This window comes from Molothrus aeneus, chromosome Z (genome assembly GCF_037042795.1).
Source record: "Molothrus aeneus isolate 106 chromosome Z, BPBGC_Maene_1.0, whole genome shotgun sequence".
Classification (NCBI taxonomy): Eukaryota; Metazoa; Chordata; class Aves; order Passeriformes; family Icteridae; genus Molothrus; species Molothrus aeneus.
The window spans coordinates 62,824,337-62,848,605 of record NC_089680.1 but is presented as its reverse complement, the minus strand read 5'-3'; the positions used below and the strand labels follow the sequence as shown (position 1 = coordinate 62,848,605).

Here is a 24,269-nt window from a genome sequence, read left to right as displayed (position 1 = left end):
GAGAGAGTAGTTGAACCCTCTTTAAGAGTTCATATACCTTCTCTTCCACAAGTACATGGTTTATAATATTGTGTTGCCATTATCTACTTTGTACTCCTCCTTTTGTGGTAGTATTTCAGCTCTCTGTGTTTGGCACAGTTCAGGAATAGGAAATTCGTCAAATGATTCTTTATAATTTTAGGGTGTTAACTTGATGCGAGTTTGCATGAGTGAGTTTGGTCTCTTCCCATAGTTACTATTGCAGTAGGCATTCTGGATGCACATGGTGAAAGATGTCTAATGCAGTTAGGAAAAAAACCCGAACACTGGGTATGATTTGATACGAGTTGAACTCCAGAAAGCTACTGCATTATCTGTTTTCTGTCTTCTTTTTGATGCATAAAATAAAATGAGACCCTGGTAAGTTTATTAAAAAACTTATCATTCTATTGCTGGATTTTATGCTGCACAGTCACTGATTTTAAAGAAAGTTCTGAGTACTCTGGCTGGTGGGAATGTCTTTAATGGTGTTTCACTGAAGTGTTAGTTTTCACTCTCGAGACTTTCTTACAAAATGGTATTTCACAATTGAGTCTAAAGGAGGTAATTGTATCTGTTTAATAAAGTAATGAAATATTTCTAAGCAAGTTCCTTTTTTTTAAAGGTAATATAGTGTTTTAAAATTCAAAAACTTGCTGTGCTTTCCAGGACATACACTGTCTGTGAAGTACATCCAGGGCCCAACCTGAACGTGGTCGTAGGTGCTAATGGCACAGGCAAGTCAAGTATAGTTTGTGCCATCTGCCTGGGACTGGCTGGAAAACCTTCTTTCTTAGGGCGAGCTGATAAGGTAATTATGAGCTTTTGTAATTTTCACAGTGAATCTCAATTTCATTCAGAGCGCTGTCTAGCAGAGGATGGGGGAAAGACTCTCTTCCTTGATTTACTTTACTTTTATAAAAAGTGAAGCATCTGAATTGAAGAGTAACCTAGTCCAGAGACAAAGGGGAGTTATTTTAATTAACTACTAGCTGTCTTGTATAAATTATGAAATGAAAAAACCTAAATTGTAGGGCAGTCTGAGTTGACTAGAGATTTTATTTGAAGATGACTAAGCATCCACAGTGGGGTACAAAAATGCCACTTAATGGCCTAAACATTTGATAAGAAGTACCAACTAAAGAAGGAATAGACAAAGTCAAAAATTCTAAAATATGTAGTACCTCTAGAAATAACATACTAATGTGTCTTGAAAATTCAGCTGAAAGCATAGAGGCACTGATCTTTGATGTAAATGGAATTTGGATTGCTCTACTCTATTTTCACTTTTTACTGTCAAGATAAGCATTGACACTGTAGTAGGAAGGTAATATCTTGACATTTTCAAATTTTTGCACTTGCTTTCTTGGATATTCTTGTTGGATGCAATTTCTCTGAGTAGGTTTGAAGCAATTAATCTGGGTGCCTGAATGATTGCACATGTTCTCTTGAAGCTGCTCAGTCATAAACAAATGGGAACATGGGAATTGACTGCATGGCAATATTGTGTGTTGGTGTTTCTCTTTAATTCTCATGATGTATTTTCATACTATTAGAATTGTCAGTTCTAGTACAGGTACTCAGCACTGTCTTTTCACTTGTCTTTGTTCCCCAAATTCACGAGAACTTCTTCCTGTCTGTGGATCTGCTGATTATAATTTGTTCAGTTTTGGAGGCTCAAGTTGATCAGAAATTGAGTGGAGGAGGTTCTAATGCTGATGGTGGAGGATAGTAGCGTCTTCCTTTATTTTTAGTTAGTGCTTTATTTTGCTTTTAATTGTGAGTTTTCAGTAAACTACATTTTTTAGTAGGTCCATTATACAAATGTGTATTCTTGTAAGATAATACATTTTATTTTGCAATAACAACTTGTAAATTAATTTTGTAGGTTGGTCTGTTTGTGAAGCAGGGGTGCATGAAAGGCATAGTGGAAATTGAACTGTAAGTAGTAAAACTCTTTCCTCGGGTGCTTTTAATTGGATCATTTCCCCACACAGTTATTCACAAACTTGTGAGAAAAAAATTTGTTGTGCAGAGGTTTGTCTTTAAGCTTAATTTGTCATTTTTTAATTCCCACAGGCTTCGGAACATAAAGTTATATAATTCTCACACAAGAAATAAGCAGTGATAGATACTCATGATCTTGCTTTCTGAAGCATTTCACCTTGTCTTGATGTACAAAAAATGCATAGAAAAAGATAGTTCTGTATGGTGTGTTTATCTTTTGATTACATTTAAGGTTCTGATGATTTTGTCACTCCTGCCATCACTATGTGGTGGTTTGAATTCTTTTCATTAAACAAAAAAGACAAAAGTTTTAAAACAGATCGATCTGTCTTCACTTTCTTATACCAATACTGCTGGTAGGAGGGGCTTGCCTACATTCTCACTGAAAACATCACATACGGATAGAAAAGAAGTAAAAGAAAAGATCTGACTAATTCCATGTAATGCAGTCCTGTAGGTAAGCTGTCACAAAACAGAGCAACTGGAAGTCTTTTGGACTTAAAATTCCATTAGTAGCTTATGCATAGGGCAATACTACATGCATCTTTTTTGTGTATGCTATGGCACAGGTGACTTTAATAAGCCTTAGCCTAGTCTGTTGGCCTGAATGAAAGAGAAAGTAGAGATAGTCATCTGATTCATAGCCTGTGTTAATTTGCATAACAATTGGCCACCCTGATCAGAATTTTAGAGAAAATTTATTTTCTCTAAAAATAAAATTTTATTGAGACAAAAAAAAAACCCCACAGCAGACCTTGGAAAAATTTGTCTGTCCATTGGTTATTGTGGGAATGATCAAGTAAGACCTTCTTTAGTGTTTGCCCAGGCAAGATGTATTCAGGAGATAAGATGTCTTTCAGTTGTTTTAACATAAATATATTCCAATGATACTTGAAATTCTGGAGAGAATCTTGCAATGTATGAAGATTTAGCAGTTCATAGCTCATTAGACCTAGCATGTCATGGTTGCAGTGTAGTTGAGTCCTTTGTCTGATTGGTAGAAAATGTTTAAATACAACATGTAGGATGGGAGACGATGCAGAAGATTGCTTTTTCGACAGGAACTAAAAATTGAAGTTCTGTAGGTATGTGTTGCCTTTGTTGAATTTGGCACCTGAAATGTGGCTAAACCCAAGTTATGATAGTAAAATGATGTTATTTTAATGAAAGGAAGGAGCATGGCTTTGTAGGTCTTTGGAATGAAGCCTCATAAATTAAAATGAGGTGACGCAGGAAGTAGTAGTTCAGTAATCAAGAAATAGGATTATATCCCTATGGTGCTTAGTCCAAACACCAGCAGCAGATGTGTACTCACTTCTGCATTTAACTTCATTCTTAAATGTCCTGAGGTACATGGTCACTCTGCATGTCTGTATTCCCCATCCTTAAGAGTATGCTTAACAGGCACTAGGCAATTTTTAAATCAAAATTGTAAACCAAAATTCCAGGAGTTTGACTTAGTTGTTATTGCTGCATCTTGACGGACTAAATTTTTGAAAATAGGTATGGAGCTAGAAAATGAAATGAAAACTAATGTATCTTCTGTGGTTTTTAAAAGCAGAAAATGAAAATAAGTATTTTTGTGTTGTATGCTATTTTTTTCTCTAATCAAGTATATATGCACAGCTTACTGATGTATTTCTGTGTACTGATACTTAAAGATGTACTGTACCTCCTTCACACCAATTTTAAAACTTATTATTCTCACACAGATTATGCTTTTATAGAAACTTTTATAAAGTTCATATTTGTAACAACTTTTAAGTATTTCATACATTCAGCATGAGCATCTCATTTATGTAAGTAGCTTCTGAGTTAAGATTTGCAGATATTCTTGATGTTTCCTATGTGAGTTTAGTTCATCACTGAAGTACTGGATGTTTTCTGAATCATGGAAATAGGAATCTGATGCTACTGTCCAGTTAATTTAGATTAAATTTTTAGCTATCTATAAATTTTAACAATACTTTGACACTGGGTAACCTTTAAAGGTGGAACACTTTTCAGATGTTCTTGGAAGTGTAAACACTTCTTTCTATTAATCAGGTTTAAGTCACCAGAAAATATTCTTATCACACGTGAGATTTATGTGGTGAACAACGCATCAGTGTGGTTTATCAACAGAAAACCAGCAACCCTGAAAACAGTAGAAGAAAAAATTGCAGACTTAAACATCCAGGTGGACAATTTGTGCCAGTTTCTTCCTCAGGTATGAATCAATTTTGAAAGACAGTGGGTGCAAATGGAGTGCTGTGGTTTGAGAAGATTTTGTTGCTGGTTAGCTTTAGCAGCACTTTGCCTAGGTCAGTGGGACAGCACAAAGAACAAAAGGGTTGAGGCAGCCATGCTGGTGTAATGGTGAAAGAAAAGAGGAGCTGTGTGACCTTTAAAGCTCACTAATTGGACAATTTTGTACCTGTTGACTCTGAAAGGAAAGATGCTGATGTTCCCTGTCTTCGTGTTCAAGTAGCAGCACTTGCTAATACAGCCTTTCTGGTAATGTCAGCAGTTTGTTAAGCATAGGGCTGAAAGATGTATAGGATTGAATTATGTAATAGTAAAATCATCCTAATGGAAAGTAAGTCTTAAAGGAGAGAGATTAAAGAATACTACTGGCAGTTTTTGTATTTGAATGCATGTTCAAGCAGGTCAGGATTCATGTCTGGAAAGCTAAGTTGCCTCACACTGCACCCTAAAGTTGTGATAGGTTCTTTCCCTGTTCATGTGGATCATCAGGAATGATAGTGAAAGGAAACCTTATCAGAGCCTAGCCATGGGGTTTTTGTTGAATTCATGAAGACGTGCAGAAGAGCATTAAAGTTTAGAAATCTAATACTGCACAAATAAAAATATGCCAGGTGATGTATCGTTCACTTTCAGCTATGTACAGTATTTGTTTGGAACCTCAAGCATACTCTGGTAAAACACCTTTGTGTTTAAAAGAACTTTTTCTCTTTAGTACAGTCAGGTCAGTCAGTATTACTGTCAGTGTTGATAGTTCTGGTTTGTTTGTTCTCTCCCAGTGTATCAACAGCAAGCACACTTCTTGCATCAGTCTCAGTTTTGAGCAACTCTGCTCAACAGAGTATTTCAGAGTATTTCAGTATTTCAACAGAAATACTTCCAATAGCCTTGTCTGCCAGCTTTAATAATAACTTCTATGTGGCTTAACTTTCGAGTTATTTATACTACAAAAGATTTATACTGCAAGGCTGCTTCAGCATCCTGAGAACAGAAATTTTCTGGAAGGCTTGATGGCTACTCCATGAGATGATCATTAACTATAACAGAGTTATTTAGCATAGAATAAATCCAGTATTACTGTATTGCACTGTTCTAACTAATCCTATATTTTTTATAACTTTTTAAAATTTTGTAGGACAAAGTTGGAGAATTTACAAAATTGAGTAAGACTGAGTTGCTTGAAGCCACTGAAAAGTCCATTGGTTCTCCAGAAATGTACCAGCTTCATTGCGAACTGAAAAATTTCAGAGAAAAGGAAAGAGAACTAGAGGTAAATATGTTCTTTAGACAGCAGTGAATGTAGGAAAAGTGAAATAAATTTTACCCTGACATGTAACAGAACTAGAAAGTGGAATTTATTTACAAAGTCTGTGGTAAGTTGATTTTACCAAATAATGCTCATCTTCTCTCAGAACTCGTTCACTCTGACACTCCCATGCTTGTAAGTACGAAGATGTTTGCAGATGGTCCAGACCCAAAAGATGAGGAATGCCTGTTGTCAAGTACTCCTTTATTTGGGATTTTTGACTGGCAACAACTTTCCTAGACAAATATTTTATGTCTTCTGTAAGTCCTTGGCTTATGAATTAAAGCATGGTCCTTTGCTTTAGTGTTGCTCACTTCCTCGAAAACTAAGAGACAGACAAAAAGGAAAAGGACCAGTGTTCTGGGAACAATGTCTGTCCCTTGCCATATAGGCCATTCTTTTAATCCTTTGTTCTCCTATTCCTGTCATTTTGGATGGTTCCCCTCCAGTTACTGCTGTACTAAAATGTCTCCTCTGATGTTAAATTTCTGCTTTAATGTACAGGTGAGATGTAGACTATTTTCTTGAACTGTTTGGATACTGTAAAACTTGAAATTATATATTACAGAACTTGTGCAGAGAAAAATCCACCTCATTGGAGAAAATGAAGCAGAGGGTTGAACGGTACAAGCAAGATGTTGAAAGATACCATGAATACAAGCGCCATTTAGACTTAATAGAGATGCTTGAGAGGAAAAGGCCGTGGGTGGTAAGTTTAATTTCCAATCTCTTTCTCACTTAACCTGTTTTCTCTAAGACTGTGAAATTAGAAATAGGCCAAAAGTTGCTTTAGAAGAAGTGTGACTGGAGTAATTTGAGTGTTATTGCTTAATGCTTAGTGCAAGCAGGCCAGTTCTTGAAATTCTGTTCTTGGTCTAACTGTGATGTTTGCTTACATACCTAGCTGCAGTCCTTTTATTCTGTGCAGAGACAACTGGTTTAAGCTCTAGACAGCTCTGCTTCTTCAGCTGTAACTTTTTACGTTTTTTTGTTAAAATTTTTTGGTGGTTATGTTCCTCTTAAGTTATTAGTTGAAGTTTAGTGTGCCTGACAGACATGTCACTGAATTTAAGTTGCTAATCTCAAAAATATTAGCATTTGAGCAGAAAAATATTTAAACACATTTGAAAGAACCTAGAGTAAAGAGCAGGTCATTTACACAAATCAAAGTCAACATTTCTGAGGAGCACTTTAATACTACCTTAGTTTAGTGTTGAATGATCAGTCAGATTAAATGATTCTAAACAGCTCAAACTGATGGAGATTTCAGTTTACTGAAATAATATGTTGTTTGCCTTGTTTGCAAGCTTAGGGTTAATTATATCGTATGTAAGTATAGAGATAATGAAATGTAGATATAGAACTTCCAGAAAACTTGATTTACTGCTCGTGAAGAATGCAGAAAACTTACTTTTGCAATTTTGCATATAACGAAGCCTCACATGGCTATGCAAAGAGCATTATGGCCTTTGCATCTTGAGCAACTGGGAATCCCATCACTGCCTGTCGCAGACATCTTTTTATGAAAATCCTTTCTTAGGATCTTTTTCCTTCTGAGAAGCTGAGAGGCCTCAGAGACAAAATGTAAGCAATGGTTATCTGCTGCTGTGGAATGCAACAGGTGGATCCGTGATTGGTCTCGTGTGGATCTTTGGAATTAGTGACCACTCACGGCAGAGCTGGCTCTCTCTCTGTCCGAGCCACAGACCTTTATTTTCATTCTTTTCTATTCTATTCTTAGCTTAGCTAGCCTTCTGAGATGAAACTTTTCCTTCTATTCTTTTTACTATAGTTATAATGTAATATATATATCATAAAATAATAAATCAAGCCTTCTGAAACATGGAGTCAATATTCTCGTCTCTTCCCTCATCCAAAGACCCCTGTGACCACTGTCACAACTGCCTTCAAATCACCTTGCTAATAGCAGAGGGATTTAGGAGAAGCAGTTTAAATAGATGGATGGTAGTAGGTGTTAAGGAAGTAGGATATACCTTCTTGTGATGTCAGTACTTGCTGAATGGTAGGATTTTTTCTTACTACATTTGTTAGCCTGATGTTGCCTAATGAATGTAGACTGATGCTGATTGTTCTCTCTTGTAAGATACTTGCTTATACAGAGCTCTAAAGGCTTGCTGGACGCTGGTAGAAGAAGACTAAGCTAGTGATTTTATCTGCTGTCAATTAAGTTACCTTCTACAAACTAGAGAACATTGCTGTTAGTTATGTCATACTTAAGCAAGTTTAGTCAGACTTTGATTATTAAACACCTTACTTCCACTGCTGTCTTCTAGACAGCTTATATTGCTCAGTATGTTAAAGGCTTTTAGTGGTTGCACTCAGTTAACTGTAACTTTTTGGCCACCGAATCCATGGAGACAACAGTGTGCTTTGACACCTTGGTGGAGTTCTGATTGATAGTACAGAATCAGTAGTGTATATTAGATTCACAAAAAAGAGAAGAGAACTGGAGGTAAATGTGCACTTTAGAGATGCTGAGAGCAGTAACTGTAGGGAAATTCTAATAAATTTTAACACGAGATTTTTAATGTACTTAATTTACATTTGAAATTGAAGGGCATTGATGTAATTGTTTTACTAGTTAGAGGATATCTGAATTACGGGCTATAATAAAATTTCGCATTCTCTTGCTGTTTTGTGATTTGTTAAACTGTGACAGAATTTTTAGTGTTCTCTTACATTGCAAAAATACCAAGCTCTTTCTAAGAGAAGAATTGCATTGTTCTACAAGAGCATGGGGTTTTTTTTGTTGTTTTGACCTAGCACTGTTTAGTCCTTAGAATAAATTGGTGGGTTTGTGTTTTAAAATGGGGTTTACTGAAATTGAGAATAGTATGGGAGTTTATTCTTCCTTCTGTTGTAGCAAAGATTCGTTAGCTTTACTAAACTATTTAGCTGCTATTCTTCTCTGGATTTAAACCAGATTCTAAGGATTGGAAGTCGATTGTAGTTAATATACTAGAAGAGTAAGATCCTCATCAGTAGATAGAAATGTAGAGGAATAATCATACGATGTCTACAAAGTGTCAGTATCAGGTGGCTGCTTCAAATCCGAAGTGGTGATTTGATGTGAAGATATTTCATTTGCTCCATCCTCCCCTAAATGCAGATTTCAACTTGAAGACTAAACACACCTATCTGTTGAATTTACCTTTGTAACCAAGCAGAGTAGCTACACCTGAACTTACAAGTCAGCTGGAAGGCAGATCTATAAACGCTGCATGATGTTGTGAAATAGAGAAACAGACATCCTGGAACTATGATAACTCAAATATGACATTAGACTGTTTTTTAATCATAGAGGAAAAGAGAAGTTTAGTGATGAGCTTTTTCATGTTCTGATAACTGTTGAAGTGCATTTTAATTCTGAAGACTCTACTGCTTTTTACCTGAGGAAGATTTTTTTTCTAGACACTGACAACTGCTTCTATACGTGGAGAATTATACACCATTTTCACATATATCTGTGTCTAATGAGTTTTTGAACATATACTTTAAATTCCATAGAATTCCATAGTTCCTGGAATCATGTCATGTAGTTTTGAAAATGTGTTTTGGTCAAGTTATGTCCATTCTTCTTTTCCTCCCCTCACGTTTACAATTAAGAAAAATATTGGTTCAAGATGCAAATATCTCTTGAGAAAGCTGAAGTGCTTTTGGAGTTCTGCAGGTCTTTAGTGGAGTGCATAATTACAAGCATCAAAGTTACTTGAGTACAGATACACAAGATCTCTGTATTTTGGTTGAGTCAGAATTTCTTAAAGTATTAAAAGGATTTGCTGTGTAAAGATTATGTCATGACAGTTCTGTGGAACTTGCTTGTACTTTGTATTTGTGGACTCTGAAGTGTAATTGTACATGTGTGCATTTGCTTTAATATTGAAATAAAATGCCTTATTTAGAGCAGAGCTAAATTTTAAGCTTAATCTTTCAGATAAGTGAAAATATAATCCTTTTATCTCTGTAACTTTGTAGCAGTGGCTACTGACTGTACTTCACAGGATTACAGAGGCTTTCATCAAATACTTTTTGACTTTATGAAAAAGATACTGTCAAGAAAGACCTTGGATTTTGTAGCCTAGGTTGCTTTATCTGTGATTCATCAGGTTAGTTAAGTAACTATGAAAAAGTGCTAACACATAAAGCCAATTCACCTGTTAAAATTAGCTTCCAGGTGGTCTTCATGTAAAATTATTATTATTACTATTACTGTTACTGTTGTAATATTAACCTCCAGGGCTTGGAATAAACTAGGCATATGTTCTGAATTAGGGGCAAAGTCAAACAGCCTTCCCTTCCTCTGTCCCCCTGCATACTTGAATCTACTCTCTCTGGACCTCTGAACATCTTATTTTTTTCCTCATGAAGCTTTCATAGTCATGGAATATATTGTTCTCTTATGTTTCTCAGTTTGGAGGGGCTGGGGAGAGGTTCCCCTTCTCTTTGTTCCTTCCTTTTTTAAGTTTTTTTTTTCTCTCCAGAGAGTATAACACACACAGAAAAATCACTTATAATGACTCCTTTAGCTTAAACTACTTTCTATACAAAATTCCCATCTTCTTGAAGTGGAGGTTCTTGGTCACCCTACTGCTTACCATTTCTTTTCTCTCATGAATGTATCTTGAGTTAAATTTCCTGGATAGCAATGGATTTGGTGTTTGTGGTGTGTGGTGGAGTTTTTTTTTCCCCAAAGTATGTTCCATTCTCTCCCCTTGGTTTACTTCAGCAGTGGCTGTGTCTGTTACTTGCTCTGACAATCTGTCCAGCTCATTTCTTTCTCCCAAAATTGTCTGTGGTTATTTGCTCCTTAGCTTTTAGACTCCTGTGTAAGTAGTCTCAAACTATGAACAGAGAGGGGCTAGGGAGTTTTTTCCATGATCCCAGATGAACTTGGAGACAAGGTAATTGCAGACAAATGGGTTGTTTCTTCTGCTAGTTGAATTGCATATTATTTAAGAAGTTTTAATAATGAGTCCTTGTTCACTGGGGACTGAATGATCCCTATAACTGTTTGTCATTTGAAATAGTAACAGTATTAATTACGTAGTTGCTCTAACGCTAGTTTCTGAAAGAGATATTTTTCTAAAACTCATGAACAGTTAAATAAAATCTTTGGACAGTATAAAACACTGCAACAGAATGCAGCAGTTTTTTATTGTTTTACTTTCAACTCCTCCAAGGAATATGAAAATGTTCGTGAACAGCATGAAGAAGTGAAACAGTGCCGAAACCAAGTTAAGAAAGAACTGAAGTGTCTGAGAGAAATGCAGGCCCCATGGACAAGAAGAATCCAAGAAGCTGAAGAAAATTTAAACAATCTGGATATGAAAACCAGAGATAATGTAGGTATTGAAGTTCTTGTTTAACATAGGTAATATTTCAGGTTCTCTGTGTTCAGCTTTGTAAAATGTAAAGTAATAACCTCATTTTTCCTAGTGTGTCATAATGATGTTTCAGCAGAAATTTTCCTGAAGCACCTGTGCCCTTGGTTCTTAGTGCCTTTTCTGTGTCTGTTCAAGGAATATATTCCTTAGTAAACCTTTAGTAGCAGTTCTTCAGTCTGCTCTTGGTTTTGTAAAAGCAAATCTTTAATGTACATTAAAGAGAAATTTTAAAATCTGCTAGGATATTTTGTTTATAGTTTCCCCAAGTTAAGTACTTCCATTAAATTAGATGCCTGTTTTCATCCGTCCTGTGGTTTGGGTTTGTGGGATGTTCACTCCTCTTATCTTCTTGAAATATGGTTTTTTTAAGGTAAATTACAACTTTACTGGCCTAAAAGCATTCCTCTAATATTGAACATAATTGCATAAGTAGGACTTGATTTTTTAATTAGACAGTAATCGTCCATTAGTTGTGAATATTTTTATGCATAAGGGAATTTAATGGTAAACCTATTTATATGTTACAGTTTATGTAGCAGCTGCTCTTCCTGGGTTTATGAAAAAAATATTATTTCCATATGGAAAATAAGAGTACTGTAATTTCCTGCAGGATTTTGACTAGTATTTGCTATTCAGACTGCAGAAGTCATTGTGTGTATAAGCTGCACAAATTTGTAGTGGATAACCAAAGTTAAATGATCATATGAGAATGTTTGTTTGCTTCAGTGAATTCTGTTTGTAGAATGAGGGTCTGAAACTTCAGTGGCATTTAATACACTGTGAGTTAATAAACTAGTTATGTGCTTCATCAAAAAAAAAAAAAGCCAAAACACACCCTCACCCTAAATAAAAAACAAACCCAAAACCAGAGCAGAAAGATCAGGCAAAAAACTCCTACAGATTTTTGTTCACAACATTGTTTTTGTTGTGATAAATGCTACACTAACATTAGGAAGTACTCAAGTACCTCATAATTATAAGAAAATTCTTTGGTAAAAGTAATTAGGTTTTGTCTCCTACAATATTGCAAGAGTTTATTGTGCTGTGAGGCAAAATACCTCAGTGTTCCAAAATGTTGCAGTCTTACTGCTGTTGCCTCTTTTTGGTCTGGTTGGGCTTTTTGTTTTGAAGGTTTTTGTTGTTTAAATGTACTTTCTTAGAGAAAAGTTAACATCTGGAAAATTGAAGTTGATTTTCATAATGCAACAATGCCTTCATGCTTGTGAATTGATAAACTTTGTTCTCACTGCTTGGTCGTACTGTGTTAGGTTTTACCTGTATGTATCAAGCTACTCTGTTTTTTTGGAACTGGGAGCAGTTCTACTTAACCATTGGTACCGCTGTTCTTGGAAGTATTGGGCTGTATTCACATAAAAGTAATCTTTTTTGTTAAAGGTTCTACTTTGTTTCTATAAGAAACCTAGGACAGGCAGTGATCATTTTAGTTTTAACTTGCAGGGAGCTTGCTCAGCGTAGGCACTTCCTACAAAAGAGTGGAGGAAAACCTAAGAGAATGTTCGAGATGATTAATTTATACTCGTGAATCAGCATATTTTTCTTTTCAATCTAAACTTGTTGAGTAAAGCTTTCATGTACTCTATATTCAAAAGGTTAACTGTGTGCTAATTAATTATTAATTAATGAATTAATAATAAATAAATAATTTATGTCTGGAAATCGGATTAGGTACATTTGTTCTACAGTATTCCAGTAGCCAAAAATACAGGAAGAAGGAAAGAGGATAAATTGGAAATAAGTAATTTATTGAAGACTAACTGAAATACTCTAATATGACTTTCCAGTGATGAGTTAAAATTTTGTATTTTATTCATAACTAATAATATTCTGTATATAGTAGTATACTAAGACGCTTCCAAACCTGTTTTTTCTGATGTTAAAATGATATGTTCAAGTCTAGATTGAATAATTATAATTTTGTCTTGAGCTCAGAGTCCAGAATTGTGGAAAAAGATGTAAGGGAATGTATTATATATGTTGTTATGGCATTAGCTATTTGCAAGATACCAGGCAAGTTAAGAAGATCTGAGAGATGTATTGCTGCTTTCTGAACTTTCGTGGCAGTACCTTTTTTTCAGCTGCTGAAATGGCTTTCCCTCACACATACTTTGAGACTTGGGCTGTTGAAATGTCTTTGGAAAGGAGAATCAGTGCTGGTTGCACTGTCAGGAGATAGCAGCTTAAAGCCATTATAAGCTACTTAAGTCTTGCACTGTCATACTACATCAAAACTATGTCGTGATTAGTGCCTCACCTTTTCATAGACTGCTTGAATTTTTTGTAACTTAAAATTCTGTCTTTGTACAAATGCAGGCATTTGGCAAGAATTTCACAGGTGAATGTTCTGTAAGCCAGAAAGAGTTGATTAATTTCAATTTGACATTAAGGGAAAGCAGTTTAATATTTAAGTCTGCTCTATTCTGGATACACAGACCAGGGAATATAATTCTCTTCAGATCCTTTGCTCGAGGCTTATATCCATTATCAAATAACTTTAATTCTGACTGCTTCTTGAGATCTTTATCTTAACATGAGGATATTTATGTGAGAGCAGAAATAACCACACCTTCATTTTGTTGTTCTTGAAGTTTGTTGGCAAAAAGCCCAGTATGGATTTGTAATTTTGTCTGGAAGGAGCTGAACAGCAAAGAAAGGTGGAGTAAATCTGGGAATTATATTAATATATCCAGACATTGTATTACTTTTTCTCCTGTCTCTTTGTGTAAAAACCCTTTCAATTTCTGGATTAGAATAAAAATTTTTAGTAAGACTTGGTGGTTTGAGTGGTATGTAGAATGTGGAAAAAAGAAACGGACCCATTTTATAGGAAAAGTTTGAAATGGTGTATTTTCAGAACAGTTTCTTCAGGCTCTTTAAAGGCATTTGAACAGAGTTAACTATGTAATGCAGCTTTCTAGCAATATTTAATGGTGTAAAGCAGTCTTTTTTGGTTATACAATGAAAATCATAAAGACAATTCTAATTGTTTGTCTGTTCTGTAGATAGGTTTATCTAGAAACATACAACTGAAAATACAGTGGTAAATGAAAAACAGAATTCCGGTTCCTTAGTAGTGCCCCAATTTTGAGAGCCTTCAGAACCGTTTTGTGAACATTGTGCATCAGTTTCCCGGAGAGAGCTTCCTCTTCAGGCTGCCTCTGTGAACTCTTTGAAAAGAGCATCACAGAATCATTACTTCATAGCAGTCAACTGCAAGACCCAGATGTATTTCTTCTGTGTTGGCTTTACGCAAACTGTCTGTATGAGTCTTAAAATTTGGGGGCTTTTTTGAGGTTGGAGTAGAGAAAAAATTCTGCATAGTTTTATTTTCTCCTTTTTTTGATGCATCTTAGTGTTTTCAGTATGACTTTTTGTAGGAAGACGTTCCTTCTGCTGGGAGTGCTGTGTTGGTTTCCATGTATGCACTGGAATTTACTTACAATCTTTCCATCCTTCTGCAGTGTTCCAGTATTCTCTTCACAGTGCTTCAGCCTTGAGGGTTTAGGGAAGGAGGAACACAGTTTTCAGAGAAAAGATAGTGTATTTCCCCTGTGTTCAGAACTCAGCTGTGTGAGTGCCTGGGCAACTTGACCTAATAAAACCATGCTCTGAGAAGGGATAGGACTGGGTAATGCCAAGAAATTCCTTCCAACCTATATTGTTCTTCTGCTTTATAGAAGCTGAGGATAGAGAAAGAACAGAGACATGGATGCCTACACATGAGCCAACAAGCTGTCAAGCTCAGTTGTGTAGGATCTAGCTCTAGCGCAATGCAGTTCAGAGGTAGGATGACTTGGACAAAACCTGGTTTGGCTATCCTGTGCCTAGGAGCTTAAGCCTTGCTCGCTCTTTAGGATCACCTTTCTTTGCAAAATTGGTTTGGAGAAAGAGGCAAGAACATTTTATAGTTGTAGGCATCTGAATGTAACATTTGTATTGAAATCAAGGATGGAGGTATTTCAATTTCAGATTAGGCGCTTCCTCTATGTCATGCCAAAATTTGCAGACCTATAGCGGAATGGTTGTGAACAGTACAGTATGAATGCTGTTATGCAAGTCTTGACAAATTGCTGAAATTATACATGCTACAGATACAGTTAAAAATAAGAAATGGGAAAGGATGGCTTTGTCAGTAGTAAAATGGGGAGTAAATACTTAGTTGTGCATATACAAGATGTTATTCAAAATCTCACTGCTTTTTACAAATATAACTGAATTTATGACTGTAAATTTAAATATCTTGCTATATGCAGACTGCTGAAATCAGATATATTTCCCAGAAATGTAAAGAGAAACAAGATGCTTTGGAGATGAAAGATAAACAGGTAAGACCCTTGCTGACTTTTCTTGGTGTTTGTTTTTGGGTTTTTTGTCTGCTCTTCTGTTAGCAGAGTGGCAAATTTCAATGAAGATGCTGCAAGTGCTTGTACTCTTCACTCCCTCTAGTACACAATGTATCTTTACAACTCTCTCAGTCAAACAGGAATTACTAAGAGAGAGGTGTATACTGCATAAATTATGTTGCCTACTAAAACAGACAGTGTGTGTATATATTGATTGACAGAGACATATGCACACATGCCATTTGTGATAGGCTTTCCTTGAAAAGCTACAGCCTCTATAGTGTGAGGGGTTACTCACACTGTAGAGGCTGTTGGTTACTGCTTCTAAGGATATACATATTGCATCCTGTAAAAGAAACATCCTTGCAAGGCTGTGAAACAGTCTCATCTATGCACTTGGTCAAGAAATGTATAGTAAATGAAATGTATAAGGATGCAAAGTCAAAACTTCCAAGTTGTGTTTGGGCTATAGATTTTACTTAATCATAGACTAAACTTCAGATGTATTAAGCAATGGTTAGTCAGTTTATTAACCTTTAAGGTTCTGCTTTTGTGAAAATGAAGGAACTTCAAAAATTGGTTTATAGGCTTGATTGTATTTTTGCTTATGTTCTTCAACTGCCATAGTGCTATTGGAACTGTGTCATAGTGCTGTTGGAACTGTAACAGACTCTTGGGGTTTGGGTGCATGGTTATGTCAGCATTTAATAGCAGTTGCACAGGTATCCTAGGTATTTGTTGTAGGTTCTGTATACCAAACTCATTTCTTGTTTGAAATACTCCAAATTTTTAGATTGAAGAAATTAATCAAGCATTCAGAATGAAAAAAGATGAAGAAACAAACAGGCAGAAGAAAATACAACAAACTCAACAAATAATAGAGGAGTGGCAGAATGACCTGGATACAATGGCAATCTGTGAGAATCTTCAGCCACAAATCGATGCTGTTAATACTGAGCTGAAAAAATTACAAGAAGAGAAGGCAAATATTGATAATGATGTTAGTGATCTAAGAGCAGAAAAAAACAACCAAGAGCGGGAAGAGAAAAGTAAGTTACTTAAGGTTTTTCTTTGTCAATTTATTTTATTATTTTAATGCATCTGCTTGTACAGAATCTCCTTGTCCTGCTGTAATGAAATAATTCGAGGTGTTTACTTCAACTACTACTTGTAGTTGGCCTACATGTATAGCAGTCCTCTCTCTTGTTAACAGCTGTATTAAAAATAACCACTTTCAAAATTGAACAAGAAGATGCAAAATTAAAATTTGACCTTAAAACTATCCTTCAAGGAATCAGCATTTCTGATATCTGGAAGGAGAGTCCTTTGGCAGTTTGGAGGTTTGGGGGATTTTTTTGTTAAAAAGGAAGGTCTGTAGTTAGCAGGTTGTGAAAAGCAAGCCAAACCTGATGGAGAAAGCAGTTTGCTTTGAAGAGACAGTATTTTAGCTACTTCATATATTATATGTAGTATATTAGCTGCTGATGCTGCAATTGTCCTTCTTAGATGAACTTTAGGTAACCTTAATTCCAGAGTTTCTTTACATTAGTCTGGGATTTGCAATTAGTCCTTACTAATAAATGAAATTAAATTTAAAAAGTGAAGCTTGACAGCTAGTGAGGGTGTTGTGCAGCTGTCTGGCCAGAGAGATGCGTCCCAGCTAGCTCGCCAGCACAGCTAGCAGCACAGGGGGGCACTTAACCCGATAGCTGTGCTTCGGGTCAGCACTTCAGGCAATCGCCCTGCGTTATAGCAGGGGACGTTGCCAGGTTCAGGACGAGGCCGAAAAGTGGCTGCGGACAACAGGAAAAGAAGAGGGCACTCTCTGGTCAGGGCAAATCCAGGTTTTTTGAGGGTCCTAGGGAGGCCAGCAACCAAAGAGGACGAGGGCTGGGATTACATGAATTTATAAAGGGTGTGGGTGGTAGGGGTGGAACCAGTACAGGAGCAAATGGGAATCTAGAGGGGAGCGGGGCACATAAGACTGACATACAGAAAATACCAATGGAAACAACTTAAAGGAGGGGCCCTGGCCCCTGAACCAATCACTCCAAGCTCTCAGCTGAAGTTTCTGGAAAGAAAGGTGGTAGCGAGGAGTGACTGGAGGGCACTGGGGCAAAGGATACATCCAGTCGCTAGGGAAACCAGGGCAGAGTATAAAGAGATACAAGGGTTGACATGGCAACTGGGGTGACAGGCAGTAACTGGGAGGGGAGGGAGAGACAGGGCAGAACCATTTTAACATAGAGGGCGAATGGAACGAACAAACACAACACAACATCTCCCCCTTTTTCGTTTAAAAAAAGAAGAAGAAAAATAATTGATTGCTTAAACAGACGTGAATTGAACTTGGTTATAATACTCGGCATCCAAGTAAGGATCTCCCAACCAGGGACGGCTCAGAGGGGCAGGGTCCCATTGATCTTCTTCAGGGGTTTCTGCCTCCTCTGACTGTCCTTCTTCAGGAGCCATGACCTGGTTGATGTCTGGGGTAGGAACGATCCTACCTAGCAGTTTCTTGATTAAATTCCAAACGATAGAACATTCAACTAAAGCTACAATCAAAGAGGATCCAAAGGACAGTTTTCAAAATTGACCCCACCCAACCCGAAAGGCCCCATCCTGAAAAGATGTCCCCCAGCCAGTCTGACATCTCTTTCTTGATATTGTGAACCAGATCTTGCATTTTGCTGTCCTCACGTCTTCAGCCTTGGATGATAAATTCAAACAGCAGAGGCCCTCGAATTCTTCACAACGATGATATGTAGGAGGAGCAGAAAGTCAATTGCCGCTCTGTTTTGAAGAGTCGCCTTCCTTGTTATTTCCTTGTCTGATAGGAGGTCCAATAGAGTGGCTGATGTAAGATTGTCTTGCTTAACAACCCAACACTCTAGGCAGGCCAATTCAGAGACTTGGCTGCAGATACCCAGGGCAAAAACAATGTAACTGCAACCATTTTTGGCTTTGGCCAATGATTCATTTTGGCCAATGACTCTGGGTCAAGATCTTTAAGATCTCTTTTGGAACGGGCCGAATTTTGTGTGACATTTTTCAATTTCCAATCTCTGATTTGGGTCACATTGGGTGTAAACAGTGACAGCCTCCCGATTGTGCAGGGACCTCCGATAAGGTGAGAGGGGATGCCTGCCCAAGCTCGGTCTCCGCAAATTAAAAACACACCTTGGTGTAGAGCCAGGGGCTTGCTTCCAGGGGCGAACTGTGCATGGATTTTGATGGCACTTCCACAGCATTTCTCGGCACTTTATTTGTTCTTAGACTGCCGAACGGAACTGGGGTGAAGGGCGGAAGAAACTGAAAACAAAAAGAGGCGTTGGCGGAGCCAAGCAACTCAAATTCGAGGGGTTCCGAATTTAAAGGGACCAGCCCTTTGATTCCATTCCTCCAGGCCCACCCCGGGGTCAAAGTGTAACGGAGAGGAGATCTCTTTAGAGACCAGGGAAGTGCATGAGGTGGCGAGAGGAGAGGGAAAGTCACTGGGAGGGAGAGGGATCCCCACAAGGCACGACGACATCGGGTCCTCTGCTGAGCCGGTGTCTAGGCATATATGATCCTGGCCGAGGGCTTTGGCAAGAGTCCGCCAGATGTTAGTTTTCGGCTGGGGGACGATCCAGGGGTCCAAGGGTGGAACGATGGACCTGAGTGCTGTTGCCAGCAGGATGATGTTGGTGGGGAAATGGGCCATCCGGGTGAGGGTCACTAAAACGATAAGAGAATAATTAAAAGACTGACTGGAAAATTTGAGTTCTGCCCTGAGGGAAGATTAAAGGAGGTCGAAATCAAGGGAGAAGCGTTTCCGCCTCCTTCGCCCGCAGGCCTTCTCAACCTGTGCCACTGCTCCAACCTTAAGTGCCTTCTTTGGGAGGAAGGGCCGGACCCACTTGGATGGTACCCACTTGAGACCCAAGGGAGTGGACACGCAAGCGTACCCCCTCCTCCAGGTGACCAGGTCAAATGGCCCTTCCGTTTTCCAGGTCTCTGGGTCCTTAACTAGGACCAGAGGCCTGGTCTTCGACTGCAGCTGTTCGTGTTGCCCGAAGTGTCGCACAATAGGAGGGTTCAAATTCTCAAAGGAACAGTTTAAAAAGTTGATGGTAAAAAGAGCTTTGGCGAGACGGACATGGGGGGACTCCACCTTCATGGCTGTTTGTTGTTGCTCAAGAACCCTCTTCAGGCTCTGGTGGGTCCTCTCCACCACAGCTTGGCCTGTCGGGGAATAGGGGATGCCAGTCTTATGTTCTATTCCCCATTGCTGCAGGAAGCTCCTCAGTTCCCTGGACTTACACACTGGGCCATTGTCAGTTTTGATGACCTTGGGGATGCCCAGGACAGTGAAGGCCTGCACGAGATGTTTTTCGGTATCAACTGCTCTCTCACCTGTGTGGGCAGAGGCATAGATGGCACCAGAGAAAGTGTCCACTGAGACATGTATGTAACTCAGCCGGCCTAAAGAGGGGACATGTGTTATGTCCATTTGCCACACCTTGCAACTAGAAAGGACTCGGGGGTTAGCTCCATGAGAGCTAACCCATTAGAGCTCCATTAGAGCTGAATGATGGGAGCTGATGGGACTGGCATTGGGGACATGTAGCCACAATCACCTTGGCCTGTTCTCGAGTAAGCTGGAACTGCTGAACAAGGCCAGGGGCATTCTGATGGAATTGCTGGTGGCTGATTTTAGCTTGACTGAACAGGTCAGGGAGCAGGGCCATCTGAACAGGGGCGGCAAGGGCATCTGGTCTTCGATTGCCCTCCGCAATGAACCCCGGCACGTCGGTGTGTGACCTGATGTGCATCACAAAGAAAGGTTGCTCTCAGCGGGAGACTAATACAACCAATTTGGAGAGCAAGTTAAACAAAGGAATATTAGACACTTCTTGAAGAACTGCATTTTCGGCTCTGGACACTACACCTGCAACATAAACCAAATCTGTAAGCAAATTGAAGGGTTCAGACAACCTCTCAAAAGCCCTGACAACTGCGTTGAGTTCAGCTACCTGTGGAGAACCCTCCACCTTAGCGACATCAGCCTCCCACCACTGAGTTTGAGGATCCTTCCAAGTCATCACTGACTTGTGGGATGCTCCAGACGCGTCAGTAAAAACAGTCAACGCTTTCAAGGGAGTTCTGCTCTGAATCCCCTTTCCCCTTTAATGATGGGGAGAATTGAACGTCTTGGTAAATAATTTGTGGGCCAGCCGATCGACAGCAATTTGGCTGGTGTAGCTATCCGGAGCAAATTGAAGCATTTCATTAATCTCAAGCAGTTCTTCAAAAGTTTTCTTTTTGAACTGGCCAGATTCCAATTTGATGGGAATGTGAATACAGTCAAAGTCACAACCAGCCAACTCCCTGATCCGCGATCTCACTTTTCTGATCAGTTCTGCCACCAGCTCTGATGGCTGTGTCATCCTTTTGGACCTATGATGGCTGAGGAAAACCCACTCTATAACAAAGAGGGTCCCCCGAGCCCCAGTCCTTGATGTTTTCATCCCATAGGAAAATCACCCCATGGAGGTGTGGCAACTTTCCTAATATGACAGATTTGAACGGCACGCCTGGTTGGTATCTGTGGGCCTGCCTGGCCGAAATGGACTGTTGGATTTTCTCCAGTGCTGCCTGAGCCTCTGGGGTAAGTGACCTAGGAGAACTAAGCTCCTTTCCCCCTTTCAATAAATTGAAAAGGGGGGCTAGGTCATCATTTGGAATTCCTAGCCAAGGCCTTACCCAATTCAAAGACCCACACAGCTGATGGACATCTGCCAAGGTCTTGATGTTGGTTTTGATCGCCAATTTTTGGGGAACAGTGGTCCTCGTTATTTCCAGGCCCAGGTACTTCCAGGGTGACATCCTTTGAATCTTGTCCTGCTGGAGCTCAAACCCTGCAGCAACCAATGCATTGATTGTGAAGTCAAGCACGTGGGCCAGTATGTCTTCAGTCGGAGCACAAACGAGGATGTCATCCATGTAATGATAAATGATGGCATCCTCGGCAGCTGTATGTATCGGGGACAGCAAGGAAGCAACATACCATTGGCAGATAACAGGGCTGTTCTTCATTCCCTGCGGAAGAACACACCAATGGTAGCGCTTGCTTGGGGCTTCACGGTTGATGGAGGGAATCGTGAAGGCGAAACGTGAGGCGTCATCCGGGTGAAGGGGAATTTGGAAAAAACAATCTTTGATATCTATCACGGCCAAATTCCAGTTTCGGGGGAGCATCGCCGGGGACGGCATCCCTTGTTGGAGGGGGCCCATATCTTCAATGATGTTATTAATTTTGCGGAGGTTGTGAAGGAGCTGCCACTTATCTTTGTTTGGTTTTTTGATGACAAACGCTGGGGTGTTCCACTCAGACATGGTCTCCACCAGGTTGCCCATAAGTAACTGCTCCTTGACGAGCTCATTGAGCGCCTTCAATTTTTGTTTATTGAGCGGCCACTGCACTACCTGTACTGGTTCATCAGATTTCCAATTCAGTTTCCAGGTAGGGCGCCCCTCAGTGACTGCAGCCTGAAAAACCTGAGGAGCCACTGGAAGGTCAATTCGGGCTCCCCATTGGGCAAGGACGTCCCTCCCCCACAGGGGTTCCGTGTAATCTAAAATGAATGGGTGTATAGATGCCAATTGCCCATCCGGCCCCTTTATTTGTACGGTGCTCTTAGACTGTTTCGCCAATTGTAAACCCCCAACACCATGAATGTGTCCAGCCACATCTTGCAATTCCCAACGCGACGGCCATTCCCGGGAAGGAATGATCGTCACATCTGCCCCTGTGTCCAAAAGGACTCTTAAGAGGCTTGTGGTCTCCCCCCTTCGAAAGCTGACATGTTATTCAGGGTTTCTCCTGCCCCGGGACCTGAGCCCAGGCTACCGAAGGGTGACTGTCTTGCAGTGATGAAGCAGGTAGTCCTGGGACCCAGGTCAGCTCAGGCACAGGAATAGCCTGAGCAATGATCTGTCCTTTGGGCAGGAAGAGGGGAGGACGGACACAGTACAGCCCCATTGAAAATTGCCCCGGGTTGGATGTCAAGAGACCCGGGACAATGTTCAACTCAAATGGTGTAAACTTTGTGTCTCCGATAACCACATACTTACAGCTGATCTGTCCCCAGTTACCTGGGCACTCCGGGCACACGGTCACTGATGGAAATCAGAGTCCTGGAGGTGGAGTGACTTCATCAGCTGCAGCCTGTAAGGTTCATTTTTAGAAAGACTGGTTAAAACTGGCACAGGTTGGAGACAAAGTAAAAAGACAAGTCTGGTATTTGAAAGTCCCATCTGGTTGTGGCAGCAGGTGGCTCTCCCTCTTTCCCCTCCCCGCAAGATGGTAACAAACCCGCCTTATTTATGTCTTTGTGCAGGGGGGGACTGCACTCACACCTTAGTTTTTTTGCAGGGGTTTCCCCTGAAGCCCTTGCTCTTTTTTAAATTCATGGAATTGCCTCCTTAAGAGGCAGTTGGGCATCCAGTGCCCTAACTTCCCGCACAGATGACAAGGGGAAGTTGTCCTCTGGGATGGTCCAGGGGTATCAGGCCGTGGTGGATGGTTGTTTGGAGGAGCACCAGAGTCTGCAGACGAGACATCCATGGTGTCTACAGTGGCAACTCTTTGAGGTGGTGGTCGAGCCCTGTGGTCAGGGTCTCCTGACATTAAGGAGACCCTGCGCGCGCAGACCTCGAGCATTTGTTGCAGGGGCAGGGTAAGGATGGCATCCCTGCAGGCAGAGTTGGCATTTGTCAAGGCCATTTCCTTGAGGAGTTCCATCCTGTTTCCCTCGCCTTGTACCTGCAACTCAATAGCTTTGTGCAGCCGTTCTACAAAGGTGATAAAAGGTTCGTCTGCGCGCTGGGTAACTTTAGAATAGAAAACCTGAGACACCGCTGATGGCAATTTTAAAAAGGCTCTCTCAGCTGCTGTACTACTCTCCCTCAGCACTTCAGCAGGGATGGCCCTGGCCTGAGAGTGCCCATCGGCCCAATTCCCCATCTCACACAGGTGCTCAGTGGAAATAACCCAACCATCTAAATTATGCTCAGTACGGGGGTTATTCCACAGGGATGGGAGGATCTCCACCACTTCCTTTTTCCATGCTGCTTCCCATAGTACAAACTCAATGGGGTTAAGCAGGCATGAAAAAAGGGATTGCAGGTCAGAGGGGATAACCTCCGACTGAGCCAGTGTCGCCCTCAGGATCCCCCAGAAGTATTCACTCTCCTGGGAGAAATCCTTCTGGGCTTTGCATAACTCCTTTATTTGATGGTGGGGAAAAGGGGTCCATTGGGCTTGTGTTCTCCCCTCCCTCTCAGGGTAGTAGGTGACTGGAGCCGTGGTAGGGATAGAAACTGGCTCTGGATCTCGGGTCCCTACCTGCCCCCGGACACCAGAGCATGGGAACCAGAAGTGGGAGCATAGGAACTGGAGGTGAGAGGAGAGGGGAGTGGCTGGAGGACTTGGCGGGGACATCAGTTGACAAGGGTCCTGCCCATGGGGAGGCGTCAGGAGGTGTGGTTTGGAAAGAGGGAGGAGAACTGGGAAGAGTCACCGAGGGAGGAGGAGCGGGGGGAAACAGGGAGGAGTCAGCGGAAAGGAAGGGGTTTTTCCGGGGGCGAAAAGGATTGTGGGGAGAAGATGGGAAAAGTGCAGGAGAAACTATGCGGCTCCCTCAATCTTGGGCTCCATGGGAGCCATCTTGTGGAGGGAGACGAAACTGAACAGAGGGTCTCTTAACTGGGGTCTTACGAACTGGGAGAGAGGGGGAAAGAGAGGATCCCCTAAGAGTCTGGCCAGGTCTCCTAGGGCGGGGGGATTTGGGACTCTGAGGGGAGCCAGGGGAAGGGTGGACACCCTGCACCGTGATGGGCGAGCTGCTCCTCTCAGAATCCCGACTTTTGGGCAAGCAGGGGAGG

At 40.3% G+C, this 24,269-nt stretch overlaps 1 protein-coding gene across 1 annotated transcript in view; it reads left to right on the top strand.

Moving 5' to 3' along the window:
* SMC5 (structural maintenance of chromosomes 5) overlaps positions 1 to 24,269 on the top strand; it is a 49,872-nt gene that overhangs the window by 692 nt on the left and 24,911 nt on the right. Inside the window, exons 2-9 of the mRNA XM_066569026.1 lie at positions 688 to 829; positions 1,907 to 1,959; positions 4,072 to 4,234; positions 5,405 to 5,539; positions 6,144 to 6,284; positions 10,777 to 10,938; positions 15,252 to 15,323; positions 16,135 to 16,390. Of these exons, the coding sequence (XP_066425123.1) occupies positions 688 to 829; positions 1,907 to 1,959; positions 4,072 to 4,234; positions 5,405 to 5,539; positions 6,144 to 6,284; positions 10,777 to 10,938; positions 15,252 to 15,323; positions 16,135 to 16,390 (1,124 nt within the window). The remainder of the gene's footprint in view (positions 1 to 687; positions 830 to 1,906; positions 1,960 to 4,071; positions 4,235 to 5,404; positions 5,540 to 6,143; positions 6,285 to 10,776; positions 10,939 to 15,251; positions 15,324 to 16,134; positions 16,391 to 24,269) is intronic.